This window comes from Cnephaeus nilssonii (assembly GCF_951640355.1).
Source record: "Cnephaeus nilssonii genome assembly, chromosome: 20".
Lineage (NCBI taxonomy): Eukaryota > Metazoa > Chordata > Mammalia > Chiroptera > Vespertilionidae > Cnephaeus > Cnephaeus nilssonii.
The window spans coordinates 46,380,473-46,393,473 of NC_137091.1; the positions used below are offsets into that span (position 1 = coordinate 46,380,473).

Here is a 13,001-nt window from a genome sequence, read left to right on the forward strand (position 1 = left end):
GAGGCGGTCTATTGAGCTATAAAGACAACCAAGAGTGTGTTGTAGGTACATTTTATCATCTAAAGGCATATGGAAATGTGGTTTAAGGAGGAAAGGATTTATGGCATCCTACATCACTGAGATATCAGGATAAGAACTGAGAAGGCACCACTGGAGCGGTGACATGGAGGCCATAGGCCTTCTTACAGAAATCACAGTCTATGGGGTACTCAGTACCTAAGTCAGTTTTCAGAAGTTTAGGAGAAAAGCTGAGATGACAAGATTCACTGAAAGAATTTTCTTGAGAGCACAGGGCTGAAGCTGGAAAGAACACGGGCCAAAGGCGGTTGCTTTGTGAAGGAAGGGGATCTGATCATGTTTGTGTCATACGATGATTTAGTAGAAAGAAAATCTGGGGATATTTTGGCAGAAAAGAATAGTGATATTGCTGGAGGGTAATTCTTAGAAAGGTGAAACAGAGAGAGGGATCCAGAGCAACCTTGAAGAGGGAATGAACAAGAACTCTTGATTTACCCACTGTATGAGCTGGAATGAATAAGAACTCTATTCACTAAAACAGATGTGGGCAGATTACAGGGTTTGCTTGAGAGAAGGCTAAAAGTTCATAAATAATTACTAGCATAGTCTCATTAAAATATAAGGCAAGGGCATCAGGTGAGAGCGGGAATCGAAACGTTAAGAAGTTCTAGGAGAAAGCAGAACTGAAACAATTATTTCAAAGTATGAAAATGGGAACGTAATGAAGAAATAGAGTAAACTAATAGGAAACTTATGAAATCTGTGGTCATAAATCCAGTTACCCTTAATAATTTAGACACTGGGAAGGCCACTTGGATGATGATATTTATCAAAAGCAAGGATGGCTTCACGGGAGCTGACAAACTGTACTGTGAATGACACCTTTTATGAGTCACCAAATAGCAGCCATCACAATCCATCCGTGCGCCATCTGTGGAACCAGGCTCTTCTCCACCCTCATTGAGTGGGATCATAATTTCACAACTTTACCTCAATGACCTTTCCCCACCTGCCACTGCACAATCACCCTTCCCTGTTGTGCCAGCATATTTTAAACCAATGTTTTAGACATAATTAAGCACATTATAGCTCTTGAATGAACTGTGAGGCGCTGAATGGGTGGGTAGAAAGAAACTGACCCTGTTTAAGGAATATGAGGTGGGAGCAAGTTCAGAGCACATTCCTGGGGGAAGCCATCTGCCTGAGCTCAAATGCAGGTTCTACTTCTTTCTAAATGGAGGTTTCAAACAATTAATGTAACCAGTTTAAGCCTTCACTTCCTCATCTGTACAATGGCTATACTAATTATAACCACTATGGTTCCATATTTACAAAGTCGCAAAATATTCTTAGTGCTTTAAACATATTCATGCATGTAATCCTCAAAAGCCATGAGAGTTGCAGTGAGCATTAAGAGAGGAGCTCTAGGCACATGAAAATGTCATAAGTAGTCATTACGGTTATTATGAGCATTGTTTTTGACTTGAATTTGAGCTTCCACAATGAATAAACGAGGACTGAATCTCAGGATACAGGACAGAGACTGGTGAGCACCAGAGGTTCCCCTATGTTAAATTAAAGACAGTCGGTTCAGCCTAAAGTATTTCCATGTCTATTCTCATCTAATCCTCACCTACAAACCACACTAACCACAAAGTCACACCATTCTGTAAAGGAGGAAACGGACCTTCAAAGCAGGTGTCAGAAAGGAGATTAGAATACAGATTGACTCAAGTCCTGAGCCCAGCACTACACTATAACACTGACTCTCAACTGGGTGACTTTCCCCCAGGGGACATGTCACAGTGTCTGCGGAGACTTTTGGTTGTCACAACAGAAGGATGCTGCTAATGGCATCTATTACATTATATGTAGTAATATCTAGAGGCCAGTGATGCTGCTAAACATCCTACAACAGTCCCCCACAACAAAGAATTATCCAGCCCCAAAAGTTAGGTTGCCAAGGTTGAGAAAACCTGTACTACATTCATCAATATCCCATAGAAGATTCGGTAAAAGCGATGAGTGAAGACAAAAGGAAAGAAGAATGAAAAGGGAAGGAATGAGGCAGATTGTCATGCTAGGTTATGGATATCTCCCGGTAATCTTGGGAAGATCCTTAAAAGGCGGTATTTACAGAGGAAAAGGCCGTGGCTCTGGAATTGGTTCAATCTGGTTTTCAAAGCTTGTTGTATATACTGACTGGTTGGGCTCATGATGGTGAACAAACCGCTGAAACCCTTGGACCACAGTTTCCCCTTGGTGAAGAGGGCTCAAAATGGATGTCGTGCAATATTATTACAAGTATTAAATGTACATAGGCACCCCCAAAATTGAGAGACATCTTCCCTGAAAAGTTTTCAAAATTGGGTTTGGTTAGCAAAGAAAAATGGGGGAAGAGATGTTGGAACAGAATGCAGCAATGTCTGTCACAGTTGTGTAGTGAAGGAAGGACTGGAAGACAGATCAAGCTGGATTCAAGTCCTTCCTCTACCACTTACCTGCTGTGACTTCCACAGGTCTTCTAATTGCTCAGCATATCAATTTATTCTTATGAAAACTGGAAACAGCCGAAACCGGTTTGGCTTAGTGGATAGAGCGTCGGTCTGCGGACTGAAGGGTCCCAGGTTCGATTCCGGTCAGGGGCATGTACATTGGTTGCGGGCACATCCCCGGTAGGGGGTGTGCAGGAGGCAGCTGGTCGATGTTTCTCTCTCATCGATGTTTCTAGCTCTCTATCCCTCTCCCTTCCTCTCTGTGGAAAATCAATAAAATATATTTTAAAAAAAAAAACTGGAAACAATGGACATTATAGAGTTGTATGAAGATCAAACTAGATCCCTACATAGGTAGCTAGATCACCACTAAAGATAATGCCTGATCTCTAATAAAACCCCCACAAATATTAACCAAATCTATTAATCTCATATTGTTTATGTCACAGACACTAAAGCTATACAGTGGGTGAAAATTCTTTGCATCCCAAATGGAGAAGAGCAGCATATCAAAGAGACACAATGAAAAACAGAGGGTTGAATGTAGAGAAGAGCCCCCTTCTCTGATCTCTTCTAGCACAGAATCCACAGGATGTAACATATTACTACATATTACCAGTAACTATTAAGATCCTCTTCGAATATAAACTCAAACCACACTCTAAGACTAACACCATATTCACCAATGCAATCCTCAAGAGCCATGTGAGGGGAGTTGTGGTGAGACGAACACCACAGTAGGTCAAGGTTTCTCACAGGAAGAGGAAGAGGAACTGGGAGTCGGTGAGTAACAGGGGCTGGAAGAGGTTGCTGAGCCTGCCAGTATCTATGCATTGAGTCATGGGAGGGAGGGTTGTGACCATACTCTGAGTCTGGTGCTCCCTCACTGTGCTAAAGATGCCTCCCAGCAATTTTCTGTTGTTTATACCCCCTCAGCTCAGGATTCTGCTGAGGGACACGAGCCTTGTAACACTCTTAGTTAAGTAATCAGCCTAATTAGTAGAATGCATACTAGTAATTATGGGAACATGAAGAACTGTCCTTTCCCAAAGGAACAGCCAAGAGTCTGACAAATTTATAGTGACTAGCCACAAGGTTCAGTAGAGCGGGTATCCAGTTTGGAGAGGAAGCTCTAGTGAAAGTTGATGTCGGCCTGATGTTTTCACAGCTGATCAATTCCCATTGTTGAAATGTTTCAGGTGTGGGCAAGATGGAAGCCAACTTCTCCATCTCTCTGAACAGATCTGATGAGATGCTCCATGAGTCTACTGGCTACGCTGTTCTGCAGATTGTCTCATTGGTGATTCAAGGGATCACCTTTGTTCTCGGCATCCTGGGCAATGGGCTTGTGATCTGGGTGGCTGGATTCCGGATGGCACGCACAGTCACTACCTTGTGTTACCTGAACCTGGCCATAGCTGATTTCTCTTTCCTGGCCACTCTACCATTCCTCATGGTGTCAAGTATCATGAAAGAACAATGGCCTTTTGGCTGGTTCCTATGCAAGTTAATTTACATTGTAGTGGACATTAACTTGTTTGGAAGTGTCTTCCTCATTGCTTTCATTGCTCTGGATCGCTGTATTTGTGTCTTGCACCCAGTCTGGGCCCACAACCACCGCACTGTAACTCTGGCTACAAAACTGATCATTGTGCCCTGGATTCTTGCACTAGTCCTTACCTCGCAAATTTTCATCTTCTTGACTACAGTAAATCATGAAAATGGGAATGTGTACTGTACTTTCAACTTTACACCGTGGGCTGACACCCCTCAAAAGTGGCTGAAGGTGGCCTTCACCATGCTGACAGCTAGAGGGGTCATCCGGTTTGTCATTGGCTTCACTATGCCAATGTCCATCGTCGCTATCTGCTACGGGCTCATTGCTGTCAAGCTCTCTAAAAAAGGCATGATTAATTCCAGCCGTTCCTCTCGGGTTCTCACTGCTGTTGTGGTTTCCTTCTTTGTTTGTTGGTTCCCCTTTCAACTGGTTGCCCTTCTGAACACAGTTTGGCTCAGAGACCTGTTGCTCGGGACTAAGTTCAAAGTCCTGGGTATCCTGAATAACCTCGTGAGAGCCTTGGCCTTCTTCAACAGCTGCCTCAACCCAATGCTCTATGTCTTCATTGGCCAAGACTTCCGAAAGACACTGATCCACTCTCTGCCTGCCAGCCTGGAGAGGGCCATGACCGAGGACTCAGCCCCAGCCAGTGATACAACAAACAAATCTGCTTCACTTCCTATAGAGGCTGAGTTACAGGCAATGTGAGGGGGCAGGAGGACATTTTCAAGCTCTGCCTGTTCCTACCCTGATCCTGGTTCCAGCTTCATATTACCTTGGGTCACAATGAGCCACTCATCATGAAAACTACTTTGGTGCCCTCAGAATCGTGGGAAGAAATGGACTTATGGGTATTATTTCTGTCATTTTTGGCTTTGGCACCACAGCATATACCCTGGGGTTAGTGGAGGTGGGAAAGAGTGATGGGGAATCTATAAAGCTTAGATGAGAGAATATATTAAGGGGACAACTTTGGTACTTCACCATTTAGTAAGATGTTTGCTATGGCTGTTTTGTAAGCTTTTCTTATCAGACTACAGAATTCTTTTTCTAGACCCAGCTTATAAGAGTTTCTTCCTTTTTAAATCATGAATCGCTACTGCATTGTATCAAATGCATTTCTGAATATGTTAAGGTGATCATATTATATTTTACTTTCATTTACATCAAAAATTATATTCATTTTTTATTATATTCTTATTGATTTCAGAGAGGAAGGGAGAGAGAGGTAGAAACATCAATGATGTGAGAGAATCATTGACTGGGGATTGAGCCCGCAACCCAGGCATGTGCCCTGACTGGGAATCGAACCATAACCTCCTGTCTCATAGGTCGATGCTCAACCACTGAGCTACGCTGGCTCAGCGATTATAATCACTTTTGAATGTTAAACTTCCCTTGTGTTCCTAGAATAAGCAAGACTAGCTCACGATGTATTTTATATATTTCTAATAAATCTTACTTGATTGGTTTGGAATTCTGCATTTATGTTTATGTGAAGATTGGTCTGTTCTTTTGCTTCCCTCTAATGTCTGTGTCAGGTTTTACATCAACTTATAATGGCCTCCTGGAAAGAGCTGGGAAGTGATTCCCTGATTCTTTTCTCTGGTGTTATCCTATATAATGAGGAATATGCTAATTATCCGTTACGCCATGAAGCGTAACAGCCGACAGTGTAACGACCAGATCATGGATCTGCAGGAGGGTGAGCCAGCAAACTACAAGCGGACGGTGGAGAGCTACAGGAGGGGGCAGGGCAGCAAGCTATGGGGGGAGCTGGGGGAGAGCTACAGGAGGGTGGCAGCGACCTACTGGTGCACGGATTCGTGCACAGGGCTACTAGTATCTTTATAAATGTTTAGAGAAATTTACCAGTGAAGCCAGTTGGGTTTTGGGTTTTCTTTATGAGAAGGCTTTTAACAGGACCTATTACTTGAATAGTGGTTAGAATCACCAGATTTTTCTATTCCTGTCAGTTTTAATCAACTGTAACTTTCAAGAAATTTAGCATTTCATACAAACTATCAAATGTATTGGCATGCAACAGTATAACTATTTACAGTACTTGGTATGGCCTCCTTTACATAATAAAAATATAAGCTCTCTGAGGGCAGAAATCTGGTCTGTACTGTTCTCTAATGAATCATAATGCCCAACATGTAAAATAGTGCCTGATATGTGATAGACCCTTAATATGTAGTTATTGAATTAATGAAACAATAAACAGTACCATGCAGGTGTCAAGTGAGAATCTTTGATGTCCAATTAAAATTATCTCTACACTCATGTCATGAATTTAGCCATGTCCAGTGAACTCTTATCCCCATGCCCACATTTTTTACAATCCTCAATCTGTTTACATTTTTATGACCCCTCAGATTTTGACTTTCTATTTCAAGTAAAGTACTCTGGCTGTTGACTGATGACTGTGTTTTGAAGTAAATTAAGCCATAATGGTACTCAGCCTCTTTTCTTGCTTTCTTCAAATAATAACTCACAAACAGCCCTTTGTGTAAAATATTTTCCTGACTTATTGGGGAAAAAAAGTATTCAAAATTCATGTTAGGTAGTCTTTTTTAAATATATATATATATTTTATTGATTTTTTTACGGAGAGCAAGGGAGAGGGATAGAGAGCTAGACACATCGATGAGAGAGAAACATCGACCAGCTGCCTCCTGCACACCCCCCACCGGGGATGTGCCCGCAACCAATGTACATGCCCTTGACCGGAATCGAACCTGGGACCCTTCAGTCCGCCAGCCAACGCTCTATCCACTGAGCCAAACCGGTTTCGGCTAGGTAGTCTTCTTATAAAAATCCTTCACCCAGGAGATTACACTTTGGGTGGTGGACACACAATGAAATATACAGAGGATGTGCTATAGAGCTGTGTACCTGAAATTTATATTATTAACCTGCTACCCCAATCAATTTAATTTTTAAATATCCTTCACTCATCCACTGCTTTACTCAGTCACTCTCTCCCTTTCCTTCATGTCACCCCTAACGTTTTTGCATTTCCAATGCAGAGCAGTTTACCTGTTTCACTAGCATTCTTGACTCCTCCTGGAAATGTCTTTTACTTCCCAAGAAATGTATACACTCCAATGCCCATCTAAGGTGTGGTCACAGAAAATAAGAAACAAGAAATCCTGCCAAAACCGTTTTGGCTCAGTGGATAGAGCGTCGGCCTGCGGACTCAAGGGTCCCGGGTTCGATTCCGGTCAAGGCATGTACCTTGGTTGCGGGCACATCCCCAGTAGGGGGTGTGCAAGAGGCAGCTGATCGATGTTTCTCTCTCATCGATGTTTCTGGCTCTCTATCCCTCTCTCTTCCTCTCTGTAAAAAATCAATAAAATATATTTAAAAAAAAAAAAAAGAAACAAGAAATCCAAGAGGGCAAAGCCAACAGCCATAAAGGATGGTGTACATCCTCTGGATCGGAGAACCAGTGCTTCCAAAGCAGGTAGTTAAGAACCCTCCACGGCCAGGGCAGGGAATTCTTATTATTTCTGCCTCCCGGCCCTGGTTAACTAAAGCAATTGTGCCTGCTGCATCCTCTCCACTTTTCTGTGCTTCACTGGAAGTTTCTATTGTGAACACTTCATTCCCATTGCTCCATTGTACAGCGGAAGTCTGGAAGCTGAGGATTCTTTTAAGGTTATGGAACATTTACCACAAAGAAACACTTCTAGACCTGACAGAGTCTGAAACTCCAAAATAGGATGTGGCAGAGACTCAAAACTTCTTACTCTGTTTTTCACCCCCTCCTTCCTTGCCAATGTCTGTGGAAATCCATACACCTAAACCAATACTTTCTTCAGCCATCCTTTCAGCTAAGATGTGAGTAAATTTGAAGCAATGCGACACAAGGGTTACATCACATCAGTACATAGAGTCCTCGTTCTTTATAATGCTTGCATTGTATTCCATTGATGTGACAAAATGTATTTAACCAGTCACATATGAATGAGCATTTAAATTGTTTCCAATTGCTTCTCTGGCCTTTTGGCTAGCATCCACTGTAAACTGTTTCTAGTCCTTTGCTGTTACCAACAATGCTTCTATAAATAACAGCATACATGTGGGTTTATCTGTGGGGAAAATTAAAAGATAACACATAATTCAGTTGATTCTCTTACACGTATCTATAGCTAGGGCTATAGAGCCATTGCTACATCTCTTTTCGAAAGACAACATTTCTTGATATATATATAAAAGCCTGAACAGAAAAAATTGCCCTGGCTGGCGTGGCTCAGTTGATTGAGCAGGCACTGAAAGGTCACTGACTCGATTCCAGGTCAGGGCACATGCCCAGATTGCAGGCTCGATCCCCAGTAGGGGATGTGTAGGAGGCAGCTGATCGATGTTTCCCTCTCTCTCTCCCTCTCCCTTCCTCTCTCTCTCTCTCTCTCAAATCAATAAAAACATTTTTTTTTTAAAGAAAACAATCCAATTTCAAAACTATTTCGTTTCATTGGGTGATAGTTGTAACATGGCTATTTAATAATTCTCGTTTTTTACTTTTTAATTATTTTTTTTAAATATGTTTTTATTGCTCTGAACCGTTTGGCTCAGTGGATAGAGCATCGGCCTGTGGACTGAAGGGTCCCAGGTTTGATTCCAGTCAAGGGCATGTACCTTGGTTTCGGGCACATCCACAGTAGGGGGTGTACAGGAGGCAGCTAGTCAATGTTTCTCTCTCATCGATGTTTCTAACTCTCTATCCCTCTCCCTTCCTCTCTGTAAAAAATCAATAAAATATATTTTAAAAAATATATGTTTTTATTGATTTTTAGAGAGGAAGGGAGAGGGATAGAGAGATAGAAACATTGATCGGCTGCCTCCTGCGTGCCACCTACTGGGGATCGAGCTTACAATCTGGGCATGTGCCCTGACTGGGAATTCAACCAGTGACCCCTTGGTTCCTGGGTCGATGCTCAACTACCAAGCCACACCAGCAGGGCCATATGGCTATTACTTTTGAAGTTCTTATCTGTTTAGAGGTACAGATTGTAGTAATAAATGACAAAATATTTAAAATTTGCTTTAAAACATTCCAGAGTAGGAAAAAGGAAAGGGAAGAAAAATAAAATTGGCAAAATGTTTATAACTAATGAAGCAGGAGATTCATGATAGTATTTTCTTTACTTTGTGTATACTTGAAGTTTCTATTAATACTTTTTTCTAAAGACTCTGTTATAACCACATACTCTCAATTATATGTATTCCTGTTCAGTACTGTATGTGTTCACAAATGTTCATTGCAGAACTTTTTGGAGAGCTTCATAGCTTCTGGATTCAGGCTGCTTGAAGCAGGGCAACCCATTATTATCGACACTGCAGTTCTCTACATTTGCACTTAGTAGGACAGGGAGCTGACCGGTCAAAGGCAGCGGTAGCAAACAGTCCTGGCTGACTGGCTTCGGTGTGTCCAGGGCTGATGAAAACAAACTCATCAGAAACCGAGCTCCACCTTGTGGCTAAAACGCAAAGCAGGGAAATGGAAGTCTTGCCTCAGCCTCAGCTTCATGACCTCATTGGGAGAGAACCTCTAGGAATGCTTGATTCATTTCCCTGTGAGCCACCCCAGAGTGATTTCTATGTGCCTCTGAATAGAAACTGTACTTTTTAAATCCAGGAAGTCCCCTTCAGCTGAGAACATACAGGAAGAGTCTGGAGATCTCTCCTGTTATCTCATCCCACCCTAAGAGTTACCACTGCTACTAGATAGAGAAAATCCAAGTCAAGTGTAAATATTCCCTAATTTGGGGACGCTGAGGATTGGCCAACAGTATTTTCCCCTCACATTCCCATCTCAGGCCTCACCCAGCTCCACACAACATCTAGGTACCTGTTTCCCACATGTCGATCTACAACCAATACTCCAGCAGGATTGCTTGGGAGTATTTTTAAAATGTGGGTTAGGTTCGCCGATGATACATCTGATAAGGGGTTAATATCCCAAAAAATAAGAAGAACTTATAAAACTCAACACCAAAAAACAAACAATCCAATTAAAAAATGGGCAAAGGATCTAAATAGACACTTCTCCAAAGAGGACGTACTGATGGCCAATAGATATATGAAAATATGCTCAACTTCACTAATCATCAGAGAAATACAAATTAAAACTATAATGAGGTATCACCTCACACCTGTCAGAATAGCTATTATCAATTAATCAACAAACATGTGCTGGCGAGGATGTGGAGAAAAGGGAACCCTCTTACACTGCTGGTGGGAATGCAGACTGGTGCAGCCACTGTGGAAAACAGTATGGAATTTCCTCAAAAAGTTAAAAATAGAATTGCCTTTTGACCCAGCAATTCCACTTCTGGGTATATATCCTAAGGATCTCGAAACACCAATCAGAAAGTATGAAATTTTTTGTGGAAAGTATATAAACTAAAAAAATCACATGAATTTCTTTGTTGAATAATTGTATACAAAATTATACAAAACTTTCAGCATAGTTTTGACATGTAGAGCCATGTTAATGTTTTGCATACAAAAAATAAGTATAAACAAGCATGGGTAGAAAATTTCTAAAATAGAATATAAATAGAAAATAACTAATTTAACTATATATTATTCATAACCACACCAAAGTGACTTTGGAAAATGTCCAAAGTAACTTTTCAACACTGTCAACTTTTCAACATTTGGGACAAAAAATAACTATTAATGAAAATTAACTCTAGTGAGTAAGTTTTTCACAAAGTATGGGTTAGCTACTCTAAAATTCCTTTCTGTGTATTCTAGGGGTTGAGAAAATAAGTAAATATTTTTAGAATAATGAGAGAAAGATCTTGACACTGTTGGAGAATCGAGTAACAAACATGGAGAGGGGGAAGACTAGAATGAGTCCAAGGTGTTGGATGTAAATGGGAATTATCAGTGTGATTCATGGTTATATACACACACAGAGATATACACGAGTGTGAGTCCTAGTTCTGTCCACTGAGTCTAAGAAGCAATGACCTCAGTAGCAATGGGGATACCTAGCACCGTGATCGTTGTTTCTAAATACAATTCTGCATCTTAAAAACCTAGGACACCTTGGAGAAATCACCGATTCCAGCACTGGGGCAAGGAAAATAAAGGTGCCTGGGGCAAAATAAAGTACTCATAAAATGGTTGGAACATGTCAAAAATACATAGAAGTTGTCCTGGCCAGTATTGCTCAATGGTCAGAGCGTCCGGGTGGGTGCAGGAGGCAACCAATTGATGTTTCTCTCTCTTTCCTCCCTCCCCTCCCTTCCACTCTCTAAAAATCAATGGGAAAATATCTTCAGGTGAGGATTAAAAAAATACACAAAAGCCAAGTTGACAGGACTTGCATTGGCCAAATATGAGGAAATATGAGCTCAAAACAATGACAGCAAAGATGATAAAGCAGTGAATAAAATAACTCTTGAATCCATAGTGACATTAAAAAATAAAAAATAAGCAAATAAATGGAGGAAAGAGAAAAGCCCTTCCTTACAGAATACCAAATATTAAATATATATAGAAGAGTTAGAAAAATCACTATTTGGTAGTCATCATGGTAATAACGAACCAGGTCAGAATAATCAGTGGTTGGTAAAACTAACAAAGGTCTGATGAGGAGCATGGCATTTACACAGTCTCAAATTATCTCTGCAATTTAATAATTTCTAAGGGGAAACAGTAGCTTTAGAGTGGAGAAACCAGGCAGGTCCAACAACTGATCACAATTCATACCATCAGTAATAAGACAAACCAGCCCTAGCTGGTTTGGCTCAATGGATAGAGCATTGGCCTTCAGACTGAAGGGTCCCACATAATATAGCATTCCTGCCACATTGGTAAAGCTTCTCTCCAGTGTGAACTCTGATGTAAAGTGAGTTCTGACTTCCAGTTGAAAGCTTTTGGACACTGCATAGGGTTTTTCTCCAGTGAGTTCTCTGATGCTCAATGAGCTGTGACCTGCGGATACATGCTTTCTGACACTGTATTTATGGGGCTTTTCTCCTGGATGTGTTTCCTGATGGAAAGTGAGACTAAACAAAGTTCTTCCACCTTTCCTACATCCATGGGGTTTCTCTCCTGTGTGAGTTTGCTGCTGTAAAATGAGGTCCTTCTTTCATGCAAAAGCTTTCTCATATTCATTGCATTCATATAAAGAACTAATAAATCAATTTTTAAATGGGCAGAGAGCGCAATAAAAATTGGGCAAAATATTTAAAGAGGCATTTAATAAAAAAGAAATCCAATGTTCAGAAAGCATATTAAAGGGGCTCAGCCCTATTGATAATCAGGGAAATGTAAATTAAAACTACAATAAGACACTAATTAAAGTCCCATTAAATGGATCAAAAACAAAAGATCTGACAATACTGAGGGTTGGCAAGGATTGCAAGCAAAGACAGCTTCTACACACTGCTTAGAGGGATGCAAATTAGAACATCTTGTGTAGGAAAACCATGGCATTGGTTAGTAACGTTGATTGTTATGACCTAGCAACATGACTGTTAAATAAATATCCTAGAAAAACTCAGAGACATTTGTAAACCAGGATATGTACACAAGAATGTTCACAGCAGCAGTTTATAATAGACAAAAATGAGGAACAATTCCAATGTCCATCCACAGTAAAATGCAGAGAATACTAGAAGTATTTTTTTTTAAGAAAGTATTTTCAACAGAGTTATTAAGATGGGTCATGTATAGATGACTACCCCAAGTGATACGATATTATTCAATTAATAACTTTGTAAAAGCATAAAAAGCCTAAAATAAGAAACATACGCAACTTTTAACTACTGTTGTCTTTAGGTGGTATATTCTGGGGCAACTGGCTTGTTTCTCATTGCTTGTGCAATAACCAGAAAAAGAAGAAAATACTCAGGTGAAATATACAAAAACCTTAAGGACAACAGGCAGAAGCCCCAACTTTCATA

At 40.8% G+C, this 13,001-nt stretch overlaps 1 protein-coding gene across 1 annotated transcript; it reads left to right on the top strand.

Annotated features, from left to right (window-relative positions):
* Positions 1–3,723: 3,723 nt before the first annotated feature.
* On the top strand, positions 3,724–4,779 carry LOC307092654 (N-formyl peptide receptor 2-like; the record flags this gene model as incomplete). The annotated part of the gene is made up of 1 exon (XM_079760008.1): positions 3,724–4,779. One exon carries the CDS (start codon positions 3,724–3,726, stop codon positions 4,777–4,779), a length of 1,056 nt encoding a protein of 351 aa, XP_079616134.1.
* Between the last annotated feature and the right edge of the window lie 8,222 nt (positions 4,780–13,001).